Below are 21,967 nucleotides of genomic sequence, written 5' to 3' on the forward strand. Positions count from 1 at the left end.
GGAACACGATTGGGGCAGAAACGTGGCAGCTACTTTCACTAATTGTTATATGATTATAAGCATTTGGGCCATAGCTGCTTCAAGTTTTCAACAAAAGTCCTTTTCTACCTTCACCTAAGCAATCGATCTCAAAGTTTTTAACTGTTTGAACAGCTTGCATTCTTTCTTGCACCCTAAGTATATGATTGGAGGGCTCTCTCCTAAAACTCATTAAAAAATGGAAAACCCATTGTTTATTTTGTAGTTTGGGACATGGTTTAGGCCAAAAAAAAAAAAAAGAGGGGGGTTTTTTCTTAAAAGCTTGTAGTGCTGTAACTGCTGTTCATGGGGGGCCACCACCTTTCTTTTCCTTTTTCCTCTGTTTGAACCTTACGAAAGGGCAAAAGCCTATATAAGAAGTAGGCCTGTGTAGAGAAAGATCTCAAGAGGAAGTAAAGAAGTAATGAGATAGCAGCCTTGGAAGCCTTTCTCTGTGTTTGTTAGAAGGCAAGGAAAGAATCCATTGTTTGGAGGGAAGTTTCCTGCAAGATCTTAGCCACCTCATTTCAAACCCTTTTAGTATAAATTCAACCTGAGATATTTTTTTTTCCTTAAACCCACCTGTTCTCTGTTGCTCTCTCATCTCTCGTTCTTCCACCCTCTCCTCTCTGCATTTGAAGCTTTTGATTCATATTCTGTGAGTAGTCTTTAGATCTCTTAAAACCCATCTTCACAAAATGGGAGTTGGAGGCACTTTGGAGTACTTATCTGATTTGATGAGTAGTGGGCATAAACACAAGAAGAGGAAGCAATCACAGACTGTGGAGCTCAAAGTCAGGATGGATTGTGAAGGCTGTGAGCTTAAAGTCAAGAAAACCCTCTCTTCATTAAGTGGTATGTTGCCCTTCTTCTCCATCTCTTCTTGTCTGTTATAACATTACTCAAAAGTAGTGTGTGGCTGATCAACTTGAGTTGTAACTGTCATGTGCAGGAGTTAAATCTGTGGATATAAACAGGAAACAGCAGAAGGTGACTGTAACTGGGTATGTTGATGCAAACAAGGTGTTGAAGAAGGCCAAATCAACAGGGAAAAAGGCTGAGCTTTGGCCCTATGTTCCTTACAACCTAGTGGCTCAGCCCTATGCTGTTCATGCTTATGACAAGAAGGCTCCCCCTGGGTATGTCAGGAATGTAGAGCAACCCCCCATCAGTGGTACTGTGACAAGATATGAAGACCCTTACATCACCATGTTCAGTGATGAGAACCCAAATGCTTGTTCTATTATGTAGCTTAAGAAAGTAGTATTAAATGCCCTGTTTTTTTATCTACCTCCCTGCTCCTAAATCCCACCCACTTCTGTAAAATCTCTTTATTTTTTCCTTTTGTCTTTTCATTTTCAAGAAAGATAGTGAGAGGATTAGCAGTAGATGAAGGGATCTGTGATCATTATTAGTATTACTCTTTCTAACTTTGCTGTGAGTGGTTTTGATGGCCATGGAGATGTGGAATGGTTTTAGGTATTTGATGGAAATAGTGTGGGTTGTTATGAGACAACTAGTACTAGAGGTACTTTATATTGTTGTCCTTATGCATGATGTTATGGTTTCTCTTTTATTTATGGAATGGAGATGGCTTGTGTACAGCTATATAATAAAGAAACCAAACTGGGTGCTACATATAGGTAATGTGGGGCATAACTTCTATGTCTACAGTAACTGATTGTAGTGAGCAAAAGAAAGAATATAACAAATAAAGTGGAAAAGGTCCATATATAAAGCTTTTGCTTCCACAACCTTTCTTCTCCAAGGTCTTTCATGGGATTTTAGGTATGAGCTAGCATGTAGAATATGTTATATAATGGAAGATACAGGAAAGTTATTCATTCAGCCATTTTCCGATATCAAGTTAAGAAAAGAAAATCACAAAAATGAAAACAATTCTAGGAAAAAAGGGAGGACAATGAAATTCAAATATGTGCTCACTTGATGCAATCGGATCATGCTTAAAGGGTTCATTTCCTCAGATTTCGGGTTTTTCTCTAACTTACTGCATCTGCAAGCTGATTACTAGATTCAGGTTAAAATCCAGATCAGGACTTATTAGGTGATCTACTGCCTAGGTCTGGGAAAATTCCTTGATTGTTTTAACTTGATACAAAAATTTAACTTTTCCTTTAGGTTCCTGGAAAGAGCTAGCATCAGGAAAGGAATAGGCTAATGAAAGCAGATCCTGTGTTTCATGTTGGCATAGAAAAGTTGTAAGAAAATTCGAGTTAGGATGGGAAAGAACATTTGTTTTTGGCCCCTCCATTTTCATTTGAAAATGGTGAGAGCAAAATGTTCACTTTAAGCTCCATCGCGCTACCACTGGTAACACCAGGGCCATGCTGTCCCAGTCACAGGACCAGCACCACCATCTTCCCAAACTTCTGCCACCTCGGCATCTTCTTTTCCCTCTTCTTCTTCTTCTCTCACTCAATCAAATGTGAGGAGAGAATCAGCCTTCTGTGCTTTTACCCCTCTTTTTCTTTTCCTAATCCTTTCTGGCTACTAAAGTAAATGCCAAAGACAACATCAGAAACACAAGTATATTGATTCTTATGCAACACCTAGAGTTTTGGGAAGCATATCTTCTTCTACCCCACCTTCAATTTAGTGCAAAGTTAAAATTGAATTTAAAAAGCAAAGAGCAATCTCCATCGTAGTGCACTCCAACTCTGAAGTCAATTCCTGATCCTAATCTATAATAAACAATCGTTACTGAATTCATCACATACTATCTGCCAAAAAATGGAGAAGACTTTTAGGTTATGTTTACAGTTCTACAAGAATGGCATCATAATAAATAAATAAGTGGAAGGTCACCATTCATCAAAGATAAACTACATGGACAGATCAATTTGCTGATCATAATCATCTTCGATGAACATTGTGATGTGGGCAAGATATTGCAAAACAACTAATTACTAATCTCTTGTTAAGTCAATTTCTTTTATATGATTTTGGGTGTAGTGATGTTCTGCATTTAAGGCAAACAGGATGTTGAGATTGTAGATAGTGTAAACTAAATGTACAACTACCTCTGATGATAAAGTTTTCAGATGTATAATAAAACAGCTCCAGAAACAACCCCAAAAGGGCATATTAATGTAAGGAATTTGATACAAAATTGAATTTAAACAACAGTATCCCAAATAAATACATTTAGGTAATCAAGCTGTATGCTATGTGCAAATGCATATATATTATTTAATCAATAGGGCGGTCAATTACCCCAGTAAAGGATAGAAGAATTCCCAGGACCAAGCACACCAAGCTGAGTTAGCCAGCAAGGGGCATTGCAGCGTTTTGAATAAGGTGACGGGTTTGAGCCATATTCTGCCTTCTGTTTCAGTTTGGCTTAACCAAATCTGGATTCCCCTGCTTTAAACTTTCAAAAAATCAATTTTAGATAAATACAGAAGATCAAAGATAGATTGCATGTCAGCACTAGTCTCATTTAGTGTTATCCAAAAATCAAGCAATCTTACATATTTTCCAGGTGATATTTCACTGCTAAATGGCACATGCCTGCAGGATTTTGAAGCTAAACTGCAGAATGCATACCAAACTGCTTCAATATCTTCCTATGCATAGTGACTTCCTTTGGACTATTAGCATTAAAGCATAGGTCTTATAGAACCATGACTTTAAGTATGGGCTTAATCATGGCAAAAGCAAGCTTGAATATGATGCGGTATTGCCATGGTAACTAAGGATAAGATGACATGCTGTGATATGATCATATGCAGACACAATGCATAAAAAATTTAAAAAAAAAAGAACTATTAGAAGGAACCATTTATCTAAGGTCCTTGTCCTTAATTTGCAGGTCATATAATGCTTGGATCCCATCTCAGCTTCCATATAACAATATGAAAGCCACTTGAGGATGAGTGGTCAGGAAACTCACTTGAATTTGCACTAGGCTTCTCATCTATCAGCTTTTGCATGCATTGGCTTCCTTCACTTCGCATTTCCCGAATAGATGCCAACAAAATTAATATCATAGAGAAGAGTAGCGTTGGCAGGTATATTGCAGTCACCTGTGTAAATAATATCATAACGGTCATTTATTTAAAAGAAACATGTTGCAAATTGGTGACTGAATGGATTGAGTGCCATGCCTATATTTCTTTTATCATAAACTGGAAAAGAATAGAAGATCTTTAAGCAATCATACCGCCAAAAGCATATGACAATCATGGCACAATCAAGCTTGAAAAAAAAAAAATCCACAACTACTATACTTCTGACTGGAATGGTCCATAAGACTGTCATTCCAAAATCTTGTTCAGGATTTTTTTTTTGTTCTTTTTTGAAAAGATGGTTCAGGGGAACATGTTAATTTGACTGGAGTTTCTCTTGTAAAAATAACCAAATTGATCTGTTCTGCTGTCCAAAAGTGCCAGTTAGTTTGATAGCCCTCAATTTGTTCTCATGTTAGATGATTACAAACACATGGTTGGCACTTCAAAGTCTTGGAAATATTTTCAAGGGGCACGGGAATCTTCAGTTATATTCGGAACCTCACCAGAAAAGCAGCCTGCAGGTTCTGGCCCATATGCTAACTCTGGAGGAATCCGAAGCTTCCGCTTTCCACCTGTGTAAGGTTGCTAAAGTCACAATTTTCCTAAGAAACATACAAAACAAACACCTATAGAAGCCTGCTCATTATGTTGAAAGTCATACCTACTAACATTGGAGGTACTCCTTCACCCCCTAAAATTCCCTGATCCAGTCCCTTAATCAACTGGTGACATAAAGATAAAAAATGAATCAAAAAACGATTTAGGTAGATCCAGAATACAGGAAATGAAATCATAGTTTTTCACAAGTTTTAGACAGAAAAGTTTTCTCATTACCATACATTTTATCAGACTGTACAAGGACACATTGTAACAAAATATTCTATTTTATTCAGTATAACAAGTATTACATTTGAAGACACTACTCCATCCTAAGACACTACTCCATCCTTCACAAAAAAGTCATTAAGAATTGATGGAAGCATTATCAACAGCACATTATTATACTCTGCATAGAATACAAAGGTATTAGCAATAGAGATACTATTAAGAAGTGATTACGAGAAGGTGGTTTGGTCATGGCAAGATAAAGATTGCATAGAAGAACAAGTTGAATGTTGCAATTTCCCGAGATTCAAATATGAGTCTTACATAAACAAGGAATTAGTACAAAAAGAATCAAGGAGGTCTTTCTGCTAAATGTAAGTCAAGTACTAAATTACACCAAACTCTTTGTAACTTGACATACATCAAAATCTTCTACATTTAAACAAGATAATCAAGGTCCTGAGGACCAAGATAATGTAATTGTTATAGGATTGGTAAACTAAACAAGAGATAACAACCCATTAAGAAAGAATGTTTCACTGGTTACAGTTCAAAACTTCTTTCCATTTAAATTGCATAAATCACATGTATAACATGTAGAGTCAGACAACATACACCATAGCTTCAAACGTATCATTTAGATTGAAGATAAGATCACATTCAAGGATAAACATAATTATTGTGGTTTACCTTTTATGCACTGCAAGATCCTACTTTAAGAATTCTAAGCATGATCAATTGCAAAATAGGATCTAACCCAATAAAATCACCGCCCTAATGGTTGACAACGAGATTGAATCAAAGAAGCAGTATAATTATGAAGAAGATTTCATACCTTTCCAGCACCAATTCGCATAGTGAGAGGTCTGGCACGTTTGTAGCTGCTATCAAAGACTGTCCCGTCAGCAAATCTTGCAGTGTAGTGAACCTATAAAGAGAGGAAAACAGAACAATTCCATAAGAAAAACAATTGCAATTGTATATCTAACTCTAGTTTTTCCAATGAATTCATCAATGGGGCATCCAATTATAGCTATTCCAAACCAAAAGAAAAAAAAACATGCAGGAACAATCTAAACATAAAGACACGATCAAATCAACAAACCCACATGGGTGATTTTGGGGAACTACTAACTCTACTCACATTGATAAGCTCACCAAAAGGAGCCTCCTCACCAGATCCCACTGCAACATCACAGTAACCCAGCCCGGACTTTGCAAAGTTGAGCTCACAATTGGGCTCTCCTACAGTGGCGTAGTACTCGATTCTTGTGGCAGTTGCCTCCAATGGAGACAAAGCCACCACTGAAGCTGCCAAAAGCCCAATACCCACATCCAATACTGGTCTCTTTGTTGAAGAAATGCAATTAGCGATGGGTTTGAAGGAGAGAGAGGGTTTAGGATGGTGGGTTTGAAGGGTTTGGGGTTTGACAGTTGCTACAGTTAGTGCAGAGATCGCCATTTTTCTTCCTTTCTATCTATCTATCTATCTATCTGGTTTCAGCCTTGAGCCTATCTGGAGGTTGAGGCTGTTTAGCGGGTGCCTACGGGCTTAAAGGACAAGATCCTGACCGTTGGATGTGGATATATCAATTTAAGGGCCCTGATCATGATGCTCGTTTATATTCCAAACAGACCCGGGGAATGGGCTTAGGCTGTTTTTTCAAGCCCATCTATATTTTACAGGCATGTAAATTTAGCCAGTTCGAGCTAATCCGGACCGAGCCCACCAGAAAATTTTGAGCCAGAGTCCAGCCCATCCCATGTTTGAGCCGGGCTTTAGCCAAACCCGATCACCCGATGGCTGAGCTTGGGCTGCTTTTTCACACCCATGTCTGGCCCATGGGACAGCCCCTTCATTGAATTTTGGACTTAGGCCGAGCCCGCCCTACTCTCTTCAGCCATAGTGTGGAATTGTAAAAGGCTGGCAATGGATTGTGTCCTACCATGCAAATAACCTCACATGAAATGACTCATTTAATATATGGATAATATGACCCAATTCATTTAACCCCATTTAATAAATAAGATAAGTTGGATTGTATATAAATTGATACTAATAATCATTAATGTGATGCTAGTCTATTAAATTTGTTAACACGATTATAACCCGTCTAACATATTTATAATTTTAATACTTTTTATTATTTTATTTAATATTTTAATTATAAAATGTATAAAAATGTTATTTATTTTTTAATTGTATGATATTTATAATTAAAAGAAGTATTTTTTATTTTTAATTTCAAAATATATGAAATTAACAAAATTATATGGGTTAAACAAGTCACAACTTAGTTGAATTATAAATATGTCAATATGATATAGTTAACATGTTATAAATAAGTAAGATTATAAATGAGTTATTTGGACAAGATTAAATATACCGTTTATTAAATGAGTGTATGAATTGACACAATTATGATATAAATAGAATTACACCTAGCTTAAACCCGTTAAGATTCATGTCAATTTTGAGTTGTATTGTTATATTATATTAAAATTTCATACTTAAGTATAGTTGTATAATGCATTGTAACTTAATTCGCTTACTTTTTGCATTCATTATTTTGTTTTTCAAAATAATAAATTTTAATTTCCAGCCCAAAGTTGGATTTACCAAAAAGTCCCCTATAAAGTCTTAAGTTTCTACTCTATGATATGAATCAACAATGATTTTCAAAAATAATTATCAAAGGATAGTTTTTTTTAAAACAATTCTCAATTTTTCTAAAAGTAAAATTTTGTTTCAGAATTCAAATACCAAAAACGGTTTTTATAGACTCATTCTCCGTGAAGGTATTATTCACTTACATACAAACTCAAAATACAATTTCCTATTTTAAAGAATAAAAATGATTTTTGAAAATAGTTTCCAAAGAAGCCCTAAATTCTAAGTTTAGCCTCAAACTAGCTTATAGCTTGCATGTGCCCATCCAATGCTTGAACCCATAATTTTGGATCTTCTAAAATTAAAACACAAGATCTTTTGCTTTTTGAAAACCTTAACATTAATTATAATATTAATGATCTACATGAGGTTTAATTAAAGTACAAAATTGAATGGGCTCTGGTAGTAGGGAAGAGTCAAAATCATCAATTTTCAAAACCAACTTCTCCACTCTTCAAGGTGAAATTATAACTTTACAACCATTCATCTCAGCCAACCCTTCAATTTTTACGGTTCCATTTTGACATGGTTTTTATTACCAAGAAACAAAAAAAACTAAAAAAAAAAAGGAAAATCCTAAAAGACAAAAGAAAAAATCGTCCAGGTGCATGTCCTTTTGTTTCGCATCTTTTGTCTCTTTGCTTTATATTGATAGATTTTCTCGTTTCTAATTTTTTTTTTCTCGGAAAATTTTCCAATTCTTCTTCTTCTTCTTAGAGAAGAAGAAAAAGAGAGAAAAAGAGAGAAAAAGAATGGGTCGTGTTAAACTGCAGATTAAGAGAATAGAAAACAACACAAATCGACAAGTCACATTCTCTAAACGAAGAAATGGACTCATCAAAAAGGCTTATGAGCTCTCAGTCCTCTGCGATATCGATATCGCTCTCATTATGTTCTCACACTCCGGTCGTCTCAGCCATTTTTCCGGCAAGAGAAGGTGATCAAAACCTCCGATGCATGCATGCTTGTTTACGTGTTTTTTTTTCTCCATAATGTTTAATACTTACCAACATTTTTTTTCGGTCTTTTTGTAGAGTTGAAGATGTACTAACGCGATATATAAATCTCCCAGATCATGAGAGAGGAGGGTATGATTTTTTTTTTTCTTTAAATTTCAGGTTATTATTGGTTCAATCCATGCCAAAATAATAATAATAATTTATGGTTTTGCCATGAATTTTCTTGCAGGATTGTCCATAACAGAGAGGTAAGATTTTCGGAAAAAGAAAAAAGAAAAAAAAAGGGTAAAACACCAATAATAATAAATGAGAATTCTGTTGAACGTGCAGTATTTGATCAGCACCCTTAAGAAGCTCAAGACAGAAAATGACATTGCTCTGCAACTTGCCAAGTTTGTCTTCCTCGCTACCCCCCTCCCTTATTTATTTATTTATAATTTTTTTTTTAATTATTGATCTTTTCCGTGCTGTTTAATTCTCTGAAACAGTCCTGTGGCTGTTAACTCTAACGTGGAGGTAAAACCAAACTTCCATTTTTTTTTCCTTTTTTGTGATATTTTCGTTATTTTATTTTTATTTAATGTTTATATTCTTTTAGGAACTCAACCAAGAAATCAATAATTTACAGCATCAGCTCCAGATAGCAGAAGAACAATTAAGGTAGAATATTATTATAATTTTTTATATTATTTAACAAGTAATTTTTTTTTAAAATTTTTTTTTTTCTAGTTGTTCTAATTTATTTATTAATTAATTTTGTGCATACCTGAAAAGCATATTTGAGCCTGACCCACTGGCCTTTACCTCAACTGGGGAACTTGAATCTTGTGAGAAGAACCTGTTGGAGGCCTTGAGTCGAGTCACAGAAAGAAAGGTAAATCCTGCAATAAACCCTAGTCTAATTTCTTCCTCCTAGAAAAAAAAATATTATTTTGAGAATTTATTTTTTCCTTTTTCCTTTCTTTTGCAGAAATATCTACTGAGTAACCATTTATCTACTTACGACCCAGCAAGTATACAGGTATCAAATGTAAATTATTATTTAAATATTAATTAATTATCATATTAAAAGTCTTTTTCTTTATTTCAAAACAAAGATTTTGGCCTGCATGTAAAATTATTTTGAAGTTAGAAGGCAAATCCGTGCAGGCGTACTTGGATTCACAGGAGGGTTTACCAACCTCATTTGAGAACGAGGTTATGGGCTGGTTGCCGGAAAATGGACACAACCATACCCAAATGTTTGGATCTGACCCTTGTGTTCCTCTAAGGTATGATTTCCATTATTTTATTTTATTTTACTTTTTTGGGATGATACAAAGAAAGGTAGCATAAGAGAAAAATAGTTTACCAACTTAAAAAAAAAATATGTTTGATAATTTTTAGTTGAATGACAATGTTTGAAAACATTTTGTTTTTAACAACAAATTTCAAATATTTATTGTGAAGTATTTTGAAAAGCAATTAAAAATACGAAAAATACTTTCAAAATTATTACTTCATATAATTAAGAATAGTTTTCAAAAATAATTCAGTAAAATTGCTTTTTTTTTTTATTTAAATTGTCAAAGAGATTTTTAAGATATGTTTGACAATTATTTTCGAAAACAGTTTTTTATTATCAAAAAACAAAAAAACAAGAAAACACATTTTTCCAGTAGAAAATTATTTTTTATTTTCTATTTAAAAAAATAAAAATATGACATTTTTAAATAATATTTTTAATTATTTTATATTATTTTCACTTGTTTTTTAAGGATTGTATTAAAAAATAACTATACAAATATATAAAATGATAAAAAAAAATAAAGTACTGGAAATAAAAATTATTTTTAAAACATATTTAAAAATAAAATAAATAAATTAAAAAAAATTTAGATTCTAAATAGACTTTGTTTTTACAAAATATCTAATAATAGTTTTTTATAACTGTTTTAAAAAATAATTATCAAACAAGTTCTTAAATTTCCATGATTTCATAATATAATATACAATAATAAATAATAAAAATTGAAATCTACAAATATTATTTAAAATTTATATATTTTAAAGTATTTCATTCTAAGTTAAAAAAAAATAGATTGAAGAAGCAGGTAATTGAATTATTAAATTTTAAAATATTTTTTAGTTTCCTCTCTTTTTTATTTTTTTCTATTAATATTTTTTTTAGATTTTCCATACTCCAATTTTAAAAAGCAGCCTAAAATTTGCTTCTTTTTTATTTTCTTTTTTTTATTGGTGTTTTTATTTACAGGAACCATCCATCGACGAATGTCTACGATAATCTGGGCCATGGAACAAGTATCAATGTGGACCCAATCAACATGGGAGGATGCCACATCAGCAACTCGGGCGGTGAGGGCCTTCCACCGTGGCATCATTCATACACCTCAACTGAACTCCTCTCAGCCCTCATGCCTCAACCCTCATACCCTCCTCCTAAGGTAATAAACTGTTTTTGTTTTTGTTTTTGTTTTTTTTTGTTTTTTTGTTTTTTTTTTTTAACTTAAAATTGTTTGAAATCCGCGTAATATCCACTTGTCATGGCAGCATGAGATGGCACCGGGTTCGATTATCCCAACAATGATGCCACATCAGCAAATGGAAGCCACGTCAAATTGCCAGCACTTGCCATCTGGTGAAGATGATTCAGCTTATGACAAGGCCCAACTGCCACAGCTTCATGTGGAATAACACTGAAAGATTAATGTATTTTTCTACACAATTTTGATCTTCCAATTGCTTAGAACCATTAAGAAAAAAGTGCTATAGATGTTCTAAGCTTTTACAAAGAAAAGATGTATAATATTTTTTATATTTGTACAATGGTGTGTTTCTTTTTGTATGATATATATATATATATATATATATATATATATATATATATATATATATATATATATTCAAAGAAGTTGTAACCATGATAAAGAAATATTTTTTTTTTAATAATTATTTTATAATTAAATTGATTTTAGTAAAGGTGTAATTAGGGTGGATTAGCTCAACCTATCACAACCTTTGATTGGATTGGATTTGAGAAATTATTTACAATCCCTAACACAATTTGAATTAGATTTGATCGAGTTACAATTCAAGTAATCTGAACATAACAATTTGATGTAATATTATGATAATATTTATAACTTGTATTATCTTATATAATAATATTAATTTTATTTTTTAAAATTTTTTTAATGAAAATTATCAAATATAGTTGTATCATATACTTTCTAAATTTTTTAATTTTACTTTTTGCTATTATCTTAATTTTTTTTTCTTATTTACTATTTACATTTTGATATAAATATATATAAAAAAATAAATACAACTTGATTAATTTGAGTCAAATCTAATTATTCTTATTTAAAAAAATTGAATTTGAATTGAGTACGTCGTTTTAGAAGTTAGATCGAAATTATGTTTGAATTATTTTTTAACACGAGTTGGATCAAAATTAACTATAGACTTAATTAAGGGAGAACAATATTTATTGGATCTATTGAAACAAGGAGAACAATAATTACAAGGAAAGGAATATGACATAAGGACACAACTTTTTTTTTAAAAGTAGGAAAAAATTTAACCTATTCGCGAGTAGCTAAAACCCCTCTTTTACTAAATATTAGGTTGATAACGCACTCATCAAATTGACAATGATAATTTGATATTGAGGGGACGTTGACTTTTGAACCAGTCATTATTGAAGCGGTAGGATTTGGCAATGATGAAATTCAGAGTGCCGGTGGCCCCAGCAGCCCCAAACTCTTGACCTTTTGGTAAGAAGAATCTTCAATATTACAAGTGTTTCAGGACTGCAAGATCCATGTGAACACTTTCTAACTATTTTTATCATTCAAGAATACAAAGAATTCGTATTATCGATGTTAGAAATACTGAATGATTGTATTGTATTTTCTCAATGAAAGAATATACATCAGTGCCTTTATATAGGAGGCATATGTGCGGTACAAGTAACCTAACTGGGCCTAAAGCCCATAACATAATATACCCATAATATACATTAACAGCCCCCCTCAAACTCAAGGTGGATGTGAGACCAACTTAAGGTTGTCAATTAAATCATGAGTGCGTCTTGTAGGAAGTGACTTGGTGAAGATATCTGCAAGCTGATCTTTGGAGGAGACGGAGAAAAGCTTAAGAGCACCATGGACAAGATGATAACGGATAAAATGACAATCAATCTCAATGTGTTTAGTCCGTTCATGAAAGACATCATTGTGAGCAATATGAATGGCACTTTGGTTGTCACAATAAAGGGGAGTAGCAGAGGAGGTGGACACACCCAAATCCTTAAGAAGCCATCTTAGCCAAAGGAGCTCAGATGTGGTATCAGCAAGGGCACGATATTCTGCTTCAGTACTGGAGCGGGCCACAAAAGTTTGTTTCTTACTTCTCCAAGAAATCAAAGAAGAACCAAGAAGGAAGTAGTAACCTGTAGTGGACCTGCGATTAGTAGGATCTCCTGCCCAATCAGCATCAGAGAATGCACGGAGTACAAGAGGAGATTGAGCTGAGTAGAAAAGGCCATGAAAAATGGTACCCTTCAGATATCGAAGAATGCGCAGAACAGCGGCATAGTGAGTTGATCGTGGAGCAGATAAATACTGGCTCACCTGATGAACAGCATAGGAGATGTCTGGACGAGTAACTGTGAGATAAACTAAGCTGCCAACCAATCGTCTGTAAAGAGAAGGATTAGACAATGGTTTCCCCCCGGAGGGTGTCAGATGCGCATTAAGTTCGACTGGAGTGTCAACATTCTTACTGTCAGTGAGTCCAAGATCTTTCATCTCAAACTGCTAACTGAGAAAATCCTTGAGTTCTTGAATGCCACTAAGGTCATTACCAGTTATGATCATATCATCCACATATAGAAGAAGCAAAATAGTGCCTTTATCAGTACGACGAAGAAATAAAGCAGAATCATACGGACTAGCAGTGTAACCCAAGTGAAAAATAGTGGAGCCGAACTTGGCAAACCAAGCTCGTGGGGCTTGTTTAAGACCATAAAGTGCACGTCGAAGATGACAAACCTTGTTTGATTCAACAGAGAGACCAGGAGGAGGTTGCATATAGACTGCTTCACTCAGATCCCCATTAAGGAAGACATTTTTAACATCCATCTGAAAAAGGTCCTATTGACGAGCAGCAGCAACAGCTAAGAGAGCACGAACAAATGAGATACGAGCAATTGGAGCAAAAGTCTCTTCATAATCAATCCAATATTCCTGTGTAAAGCCTTTGGCAACAAGACGAGCCTTGTAGCGCTCAACGGATCCATCAGAGCGAGTCTTGATCTTATAGATCCACTTACAACCAACCACAGACTGTCCAGGAGGGAGAGGAACCAGGTCCCAAGTATGGTTTTTGGTTAATGCATCAAGTTCCTCTTTCATAGCAATCTGCCATAAAGGGTCAGTAGAGGCCTCACGATAGGTTTGAGGCTCGTGAAGTGTAGCAAGGGCAGTGTAACAATGATAGTCAAGTAGGTGTGGAGGAATGGATCTTACCCGGGTTGAGTGGCGAGGTGGAATGTCTTGTGGAGGATCTTCAGGCAGAGCAGGAGCAGGGGACCCAGTCTCAAAGTGGGGTAGCTCGTCATCAATCTGTTCATCTGCAACCTGTCTAGGAGAAGCATAAAAAATATCTGGAGAGAAGTCCAAAGGAGGATCAAAAGTATTTGTAGAAGGAACAAGAGACTCATCTGGAAAGATTTCTAAAACAGAGGAGTTAGTCAAGGAAGAACGAAAGTGAGAGAGTTCAACAAACAATCGATGTTCCCAAAAAACAACATTACGAGAAACACGAAGACGATGAGAGACAAGATCATAACACCTATACCCCTTTTGAGTTTCACCATAACCAAGGAAACAACAGAGTCTAGAGCGAGGCTCAAGTTTGTTGTGCTCATGAGACTGAAGAAGAACAAAACAAGCAGATCCAAATGAGCGAAGGTGATGATAGACAGGGGGTGACCCAAAGAGACGCTCATACGGAGTCTGATTATGGATGACAGCACTTGGAATACGGTTAATTGCATGAACAACATGAAGAGCCGCTTCACCCCAAAATGGGGCAGGAATTTTGGCAGAAAGAAGCAGAGCACGAACAGTGTCAAGAATATGACGAAGTTTTCTTTCGGCTCGACCATTTTACTGGGAGGTACCTGGACAAGTTAGATGATGTACAGTGCCATAGGAATGTAACAGAGTTTGAAACGCATGTTGAGTATATTCAAGAGCATTATCAGATCGAAATGTTTTGATACGTTTGGAGAATTGTGTTTCAACCATTTTTGCAAAATTGCTATATATTGATAAAATTTCGGAACTAGATTTCATAGGGAAAATCCAACTATAACGAGAATAATCATCAATAAAAACAACAAAGTATCGAGATCCACCAATACTAGCAACAGGAGAAGGTCCCCAAACATCAGAATGAATTAACTCAAAAATACTATTAGAAATGGATTCACTGTTATTAAAAGGCAAAGCTGGCTGTTTTCCTAACTGACAAGAAGTACAATCAAAAATGTCTTTAGACACAGAACCCAACAGACCCCTAGACACTAACTGTTGTACCTGAGAAGATGATGCATGACCAAGACGAGAATGCCAAAGTGTAAGAGAAGGTAAGGAAGAAACTGCAGCAGCTGCAATAGCAATAGAAACAGGAGCAACAGGTGGAAGATGAAGATTGCTCACGGGAAACATACGCCCAACTCTAGGACCGGTCCCAAGCTCCTGCCCCGTCCTCGGATCCTGCACAATACACCCAGAATAGTAAAAAATAAGGCGATAACCTAGTTCAGCTAATTGTCCCACAGAGCACAAATTATAGGATAGGTCAAGAACATGGAAGACTCCAGGAATAGAAAGATTAGAGGTTGAAACAAAACCTAGACTATTCCCATGCATGGTGGAACCATCAGCTATATGAATATTTAGAGGATGTGGTGTAGGGTCAAGTTTGGAGAATAGGGATGAGTGAGGTGTCATGTGATTGCAGCAGGCAGAATCAAAAAGCCAAGTTTGAGACTTACCAGGTAGAACAGATAAGGCAGTGGAAAGAGATGCATTACCAGCCATACGAACAACCTGAGCTATGATCTCCTGTAGTTCAGTGGAGGAGAGGTTGATAGTAGATCCAAAAGACTTGGACTCAGCTGAGGTGGAAGCTAGTGGCGGAGTAGGCTCAATATTAGCAACAACAGCAGTAGATTTGTTACGACGGTAACAAGTCTCAATGGTGTGGCCAGGACGCTTGCAATAGTTGTAGAACTTTTTATTGGTCTGCTTGCGACGATTGCTAGAGCCATAAGAATCACCTGATTGCTGGGGTTGCTCTATGAGTAGAGTAGATGGAGTAATAGTCAAAACATTGAGCTTATTCTGGGCTTGAAGGGTTGCAAGACGAGCTTCTTCTCTAACCAACTCATTTACAGCAGTATCAAGAGAGGGAGCAGGACTGCGATTGAGTAGCTGACCACGAATGGGCTCAAAGTCCTTGTGAAGTGACATCAAGAATTCATAGAGGCGAAATTCATCTCTAATGGAAGCATATTGCTGAGCATCTTTTGAGCATGTCCAAGTTGGATCAGAAATGTCAATTTGGTCCCAAATAAAGCGAAGCTGATCATAATAGTCATTGATGGATTGCCCTGGTTCTTGCCTGAGTTGATGTAATTCAACCACTAACTGATATTTCAGGGATCCATGAGTAGTGGAGTACCTTTTGGCCAACATATCCCATGCAGATTTTGCATCATCAAAGCTGCCCATCAGATTGGAAATAGAGGGAATGGAAGTGTTTCGAATCCATGTGAGGATCATGTGGTTATGACTATCTCATTCAATCATGCGACTAAGAAAAACAACATCTCCTTCACTTGCTCCCTTGACAGGAATAGTCATTGTACCAGTACAATAATGTCAGAGCATGCGACCCTTAAGAAAACTGCGCATAGCTTGAGACCAAGATAAGTAATTTTTATTTCCCTCCAATACAGTATTGATGGGGCGAGAAAGAAAAATATCCTTTTTATCCATTTAGAGACACAATATGCAAAAACAAACTGCAAAAGTGAAATCTACGCGAAAAACTGGGTAAGGAGGACCTGGTCAACCATGGAAAAGTCAACGGTCAACGCTGGTCAACGGATGACGTGGAGATGATGTCAGCTAGGGCTAGCGTGGCACTGACACGTCAGCAGTGGTGACGTAGCTAGGGCTGACGTGGCAGAGAGGATGACGTCAGCAGAACAAGCCTGGCGAGTAGAGGCACGTGGTGGCGCGTGTGGCGCGTGAGCAGCGTCGCCGAATCTTTGGGTGGTGCGTGCAGGCTCCGATGGCGACGAGGTTTCCACGAATGTGTAGATCGACGCTGGACGATCTCAGTGGTACCATCAAAAGTGAAATCGGAGCAATATTCGCAGCGGTGATGCGAAAAACAGTGATCTTGTGCGGTATGAAACTCCTTAAGGACGGTGGCTGCAGGTCCGGAACCCAAGGACGACGCCTGGATGACGTCGGAGGTTCAACGACAAAAGGCTGCGGCGGCAGTTGAGATGGCAGAAGCGTTAAAAAGAAAGGAAGTCACACTAATGAAGACATACTGCTAAGAAAGGGTCAGAGCAGTGGCTCTGATACCATGTTAGAAATACTGAATGATTGTATTGTATTTTCTCAATGAAACAATATACATCAGTGCCTTTATATAGGAGGCATATGTACGGTACAAGTAACCTAACTGGGCCTAAAGCCCATAACATAATATACCCATAATATACATTAACAATCGACAACATTATATAGAAAAGGTGATAAAATTAAACTTTACCTCAATTAGTCGATAATTTGGAAGAAAAATTATGGCCTACCGCCGAGACCCTTGGCTTTACCGCAACCCATGATAGATGAAGGCAACTTTCCCACCCTTTCCACCCCTTCTTCAAAAACAACTCCCATACCCATATAGAAATGAGACTCGATATGGCAATGGAATGCCCAGACACCTGGGTTATCAGATCGAAACCTTAAGGCAGTCCATCCATAAGGATGAATAGGTGCTGTGTTCTTCATAATTGGGTTAATCAGATTGTAGGTTCTTGGATCACTGGACATGTTAAACGTGCCTTCCCCATAGCCTAGTACCCAAAAGTCATGCCCATGGAGATGCCATGGATGTGTCTCACTGTTATCCACGACCATGGTGTTTGCATTTTGCAGTATGATGTCCACTGTTGTGTTGAACTTGAGCCTATAAATTGAGTTGCTGGACGTGGCGTTGGAATTGTTTGGCTTGGTATAAATATCATAATTTTCCAAGTCAAAGGAATCTGGAGCAGGGGTTGGATCAAAGACACCACTGATATTCTCCTTGAGAGCAATTAGGTAGGGTGTGTGTGGGAGGTTGAAGGACACATTGTTCAGAGACCACCTCCTGTAACCATTGATCTCATTCTGTGTGTTGAGCATCAGAATTACTCTGTCTGAGGTGAGAGGAGGGGGGACAACATGGTCATGGTGAGCCTTAATGGCACGACTTTGGTTGATGCGCGGCTCTACGTCGTTCCAAAGAGGGCCAGCGGGTGGGACTGTTGGGGGAGACTTCTTGGGATGGTTGGGGTAGTAATTGAAGATGGCCAAGCCCGGAGGAGTGACAGTGTTTTTCCTACTGACCACACTGGTTGTGACCCAGTAATTTCTTGAAGGGTCTTGATCAGCCTTCACCAGAACAGAATAGGTCTCCCCTGAGTAAATGAAGAGGTTTTTTATCACAAAGGGTTCCACAAAGTGCCCGTCTGCTTCAACAACAGTCATGTTGTGACCCTGCAGCGTTAGAAATTAAAACCGTATCAGAACATGGATAGTTTTTGTAAGAATCCACTTTTAACTGTGCGGATATTCTTCATTTGGGATCAAAACCTTTCTCATTATGTCTCATGAATGACAGGATCAAACAAATAGACACTCCATACGAGATCAAACGAACCCTCCACCAAAGTTGAGAATTAGTCTCCAAGCATGTGGATATTGTTTTTGAACCCAAATGAACCTTACATCTTTAAAAAGTATTTATATATTTAAGATGGGCTCTTAAAAATGTATTGTTACAATATTTTTGTGAGGAATATCACTTGAACAAGTAGAAGCAAGGAATAAGAAACCGCGGTGAATTTATTAATTATACCAACCTCTATTTGGAAACTGAGAGCTGACAGGGAAGTCAAGCTGGAGACCCGAAGGCGATATGTTTTCCCCGGAACTACAGTGAGTACATAGGGAGAACACTGAGGACTTGTTGCATTACAGACATAAGGACTTGAAACTAGAGAGCAGTTGTATCTTCCTTTTCCTTGAATCAGAAGTGACTGAAAAATTATAAGACAGAGAGGAAAAGACATCAGAAGATGAAGAGCATAACAAACAAGAATGCCATGGCGGAAGCAGTATTAGGAGTTGGTATTCACCTGAGGCTCCCCAATCCAGTCAAAAGGTATGGAGGACAAGCCCAGGACTTGTTCATAAGTGGTATTATGGTACCAGTCAGAGAGGATGATGCTCCGGTCGTAGTCATAGGAAAAGGGTTCAGTCTTCCCACGAGCAACCGACACACGAATCGATCCATACAGCCCAGCTTCTCTTTGCATTCCGTAATGGGCATGGTATAGATAAGTCCCAGGCTGTATACACCAGAGAATAATATAATCAGATAATTGACAGTGCTGGTTCCAACTTTCTGGAGATGAAGCTTATTGGGAAGAGGCTTAATTAAGGCCACTGATTAATCTTACCCTATCCACTTTATACTCATATGTGAAGGTCTCTCCAGGCAGGATTGGACACTGGGTCACGCCTTCTGTTCCATCAAACCATGGCGTCCCAATCTGTAATCAAGAAGATTAACAATCAGAACTGCAAAATTAAGCCCAGAAAGGGAAAGAAAAAAGAAGACATTATAAATGAATCTTTGCTCTACCTGTCTGATACCATGCCAGTGGATTGCGACATTTTCTGTCAATAAACCATTTGTGAGCTCAACAATGACGGTGTCTCCTTCTTCCGCCAGGATTGTTGGGCCGGGGCTTTGTCCATTGATGGTAATAACCATCTTCTGGAAGCAATCAGGAGACTTGTACTCATACTTCACCTCCCATTTATACCTTCTGATTCTAGCCTCTGCTGCTTGAAAAATCAGTACTGAAAAGAGAAGAATAAACAGAGCCAAAAATCTCATCACACCCATCTTCAACGTTCTTTAGAGAACTTGAGAATTTGAGACAGATTATGAAACGTGGAGCTACTGCGAATTGTGGGAATGGATTGTATGCTTGTATTAATCCCCCAAATGTGTGTCTCTTATTTATGCAATCATACGCTTTGCCCAGTCAATTTCAGAACACTGGAGGAAATTTCTAAAATCGTTGATTTCAAAGCACATATTTTACATTCAATATTGGCAACTAAATACAAAAAACAAAATGCTTTACGTGAAAATTGTTTGTTATTTTTTGAAAAACATTATAAAAAAAAATCCTAAATAACTCCTAAAAAAAAAAAATCCAAAAATGAATATGCTAATTGAGATGGATAATAGATTCACCAATTAATTAAATTAGTTACTCAAAAATATTAGACATTACATTGAACTTGAAAAAATGCACCAGTCTTTACTTAATAAATAGAGAAAATTTTGACATTTGTTAAACATCTGTTGATGGATATGATAATATATTATATTAAAAAAAATTACGATGATTACAAGAAACTGAAAATAAATAAAGAAATTTATGAATGATGTGGAGCCCATCTATAAAATTACTAATTTAAAAAAAAAAAAACAATTTCTACTTCTTTGTTACATGCTATTTGTATTTAACATATCAGTTTTAATCCATTAATTATTAAAAAGAACGTGGATGATGAAAATAAAATTTATATACAAAAAGAAACTTTATAATTAGTATTAGGTACATATGCTTTACGTGGAATTAACTTTATAATTAGTATTGGGTACATATGCTTTACGTGAAATTAGTCACTTTATTCGTCAATGACTTTTTCTTTTCTCATTTCTTCACTTGCAATTAACCATATACTTTACTTTACGCGGGTTGGTCACATTATTCACCAATGCTTGTTCATATCCTTATTCCTTCAATTATACTTAATCGATTTAATTTTTATTTTTATTTTTATTTTCCATGGAACACAAAAGATGCTAATTAAAGTCTTAAAAGAAAAAGTTGACTTGGTTTTTTTATTGAATACTAAAAAGTAGGAAATTGTTAAGAATTTTCCTTCACGCGTTTTCATTTTACTTGCGTGGAAAGGAAATTGGAAATTAGTTGTTGAGGTTTGGAGACAAATCAAAACTTAGGTGTTTACGTTATAATTTAAATTTGTTTGGCATTTGGTTTTTGAAATTGATGGTAATCACCATCTTCTGGAAGCAATCAGGAGACTTGTACTCATACTTCACCTCCCATTTATACCTTCTGATTCTAGCCTCTGCTGCCTGAAAAGAGAAGAATAAACAGAGCCAAAAATCTCATCACACCCATCTTCAACGTTCTTTAGAGAACTTGAGAATTTGAGACAGATTATGAAGCGTGGAGCTACTGCGAATTGTGGGAATGGGTTGTATGCTTGTATTAATCCCCCTAATGTTTGTCTCTTATTTATGCAGCCATTCGCTTTGCCCAGTCAATTTCAGAACAATGGAGGACATTCTAAAACGAAATAACATAGTAATTCCCAAAAATGGTTTTAAAGAATGGGGGAATATAAAATATGTTTGACTTAAAAGAAAATATTGAAGTATAGGATTTATTTATTTAGTTTAGAAAATGGAGGTAATTTAACGAATTGGAAAAGATCAAAATGAAATATTTTATTACTTTCTGTTTTCTCCATGTTTTGATTTCCTCGCTGTTGGTTCTCACTTTGTTTAGATCAGGTTTAATAGGCTCTATTCTTGATCATTCTGTTGATCTTTGGGATGGATGTGAGCTTGTTGTTACTGCTTTCTCTGTTATTCCCTTTAGTTTCAATAGATGATGAATCTTGCTCTGTTTTGCCTCTACTGTGAGATGCTTGGGAATATCGTACATGCTTACATTTGATTTGGTCTTGCCCGCTCACTGATAACCCATGAAGTGAAGCCTCATTTGTTGATCTTGTTATTTGTTTTCTGTTATGCTCTGTTTCCGGAGGTGTTTCTTCTTGTGGTTTCCCTTTGGCCCTCTCTCTCATCCAAATGTATGGGCCGTGAGGAAATAGACCCAGGTTAAGGCAAATTGTTTATATAAAAAAACTATCTTTTATATTTATATTTTAAAATAAAATTTTATTTTAAAAAATAATTGAGAATTGTTTTGTTTTTCAAAAATTGTTTAAAATTTTTTTTTGAAACATTTCAAAACATGATGTATTCAC

The 21,967-nt window shown here is 36.1% G+C and overlaps 4 protein-coding genes across 12 annotated transcripts; 2 read left to right on the plus strand and 2 right to left on the minus strand.

Annotated features, from left to right (window-relative positions):
• The first annotated feature begins 405 nt into the window (after positions 1–405).
• On the plus strand, positions 406–1,620 carry LOC117919133 (heavy metal-associated isoprenylated plant protein 23). Its single transcript, XM_034836228.1, has 2 exons — positions 406–873; positions 971–1,620. The coding sequence occupies exons 1-2, from the start codon at positions 717–719 to the stop codon at positions 1,267–1,269; spliced, it is 456 nt and encodes a 151-aa protein (XP_034692119.1). The 5' UTR covers positions 406–716; the 3' UTR covers positions 1,270–1,620.
• Positions 1,621–3,062: 1,442 nt separating this feature from the next.
• LOC117919132 (photosynthetic NDH subunit of lumenal location 4, chloroplastic) lies at positions 3,063–6,382 on the minus strand. Of its 5 annotated transcripts, none has more exons than XM_034836227.1 (7): positions 6,019–6,382; positions 5,710–5,802; positions 4,711–4,771; positions 4,553–4,621; positions 3,932–4,064; positions 3,510–3,570; positions 3,063–3,402 (listed from the first exon to the last, which is right to left on the minus strand). In XM_034836227.1, exons 1-5 carry the CDS (start codon positions 6,334–6,336, stop codon positions 3,985–3,987), a joined length of 621 nt encoding a protein of 206 aa, XP_034692118.1. In that variant the 5' UTR covers positions 6,337–6,382; the 3' UTR covers positions 3,063–3,402; positions 3,510–3,570; positions 3,932–3,984. The 5 variants fall into 5 exon arrangements, with proteins under 5 accessions (XP_034692118.1, XP_034692117.1, XP_034692115.1 ...); XM_034836226.1 differs by having other exon boundaries at positions 3,063–3,409; XM_034836224.1 differs by lacking the exon at positions 3,510–3,570 and having other exon boundaries at positions 3,063–3,399.
• Positions 6,383–8,248: 1,866 nt separating this feature from the next.
• LOC117919182 (agamous-like MADS-box protein AGL104) lies at positions 8,249–11,330 on the plus strand. The gene is made up of 11 exons (XM_034836298.1): positions 8,249–8,482; positions 8,580–8,633; positions 8,734–8,752; positions 8,835–8,896; positions 8,993–9,020; positions 9,103–9,164; positions 9,279–9,378; positions 9,475–9,525; positions 9,654–9,775; positions 10,759–10,948; positions 11,055–11,330. Exons 1-11 carry the CDS (start codon positions 8,298–8,300, stop codon positions 11,196–11,198), a joined length of 1,017 nt encoding a protein of 338 aa, XP_034692189.1. The 5' UTR covers positions 8,249–8,297; the 3' UTR covers positions 11,199–11,330.
• A 3,344-nt stretch (positions 11,331–14,674) lies between these two features.
• Positions 14,675–21,172, minus strand: LOC117918657 (L-ascorbate oxidase-like). 5 transcript variants are annotated; one of them, XR_004651913.1, is made up of 7 exons: positions 19,509–19,846; positions 19,324–19,416; positions 19,000–19,212; positions 18,724–18,900; positions 17,367–18,358; positions 15,571–17,077; positions 14,675–15,289 (listed from the first exon to the last, which is right to left on the minus strand). XR_004651913.1 is itself a non-coding variant. In XM_034835460.1 (6 exons), the coding sequence occupies exons 1-5, from the start codon at positions 19,773–19,775 to the stop codon at positions 17,396–17,398; spliced, it is 1,713 nt and encodes a 570-aa protein (XP_034691351.1). In that variant the 5' UTR covers positions 19,776–19,846; the 3' UTR covers positions 14,675–17,077; positions 17,367–17,395. The 5 variants fall into 5 exon arrangements, 4 of the variants coding, with proteins under 4 accessions (XP_034691351.1, XP_034691353.1, XP_034691352.1 ...); XM_034835460.1 differs by having other exon boundaries at positions 14,675–17,077; XM_034835462.1 differs by lacking the exons at positions 14,675–15,289; positions 15,571–17,077 and adding an exon at positions 17,125–17,141.
• Positions 21,173–21,967: the final 795 nt, after the last annotated feature.

Source organism: Vitis riparia, chromosome 7 (assembly GCF_004353265.1).
Source record: "Vitis riparia cultivar Riparia Gloire de Montpellier isolate 1030 chromosome 7, EGFV_Vit.rip_1.0, whole genome shotgun sequence".
NCBI classification, from domain to species: domain Eukaryota; kingdom Viridiplantae; phylum Streptophyta; class Magnoliopsida; order Vitales; family Vitaceae; genus Vitis; species Vitis riparia.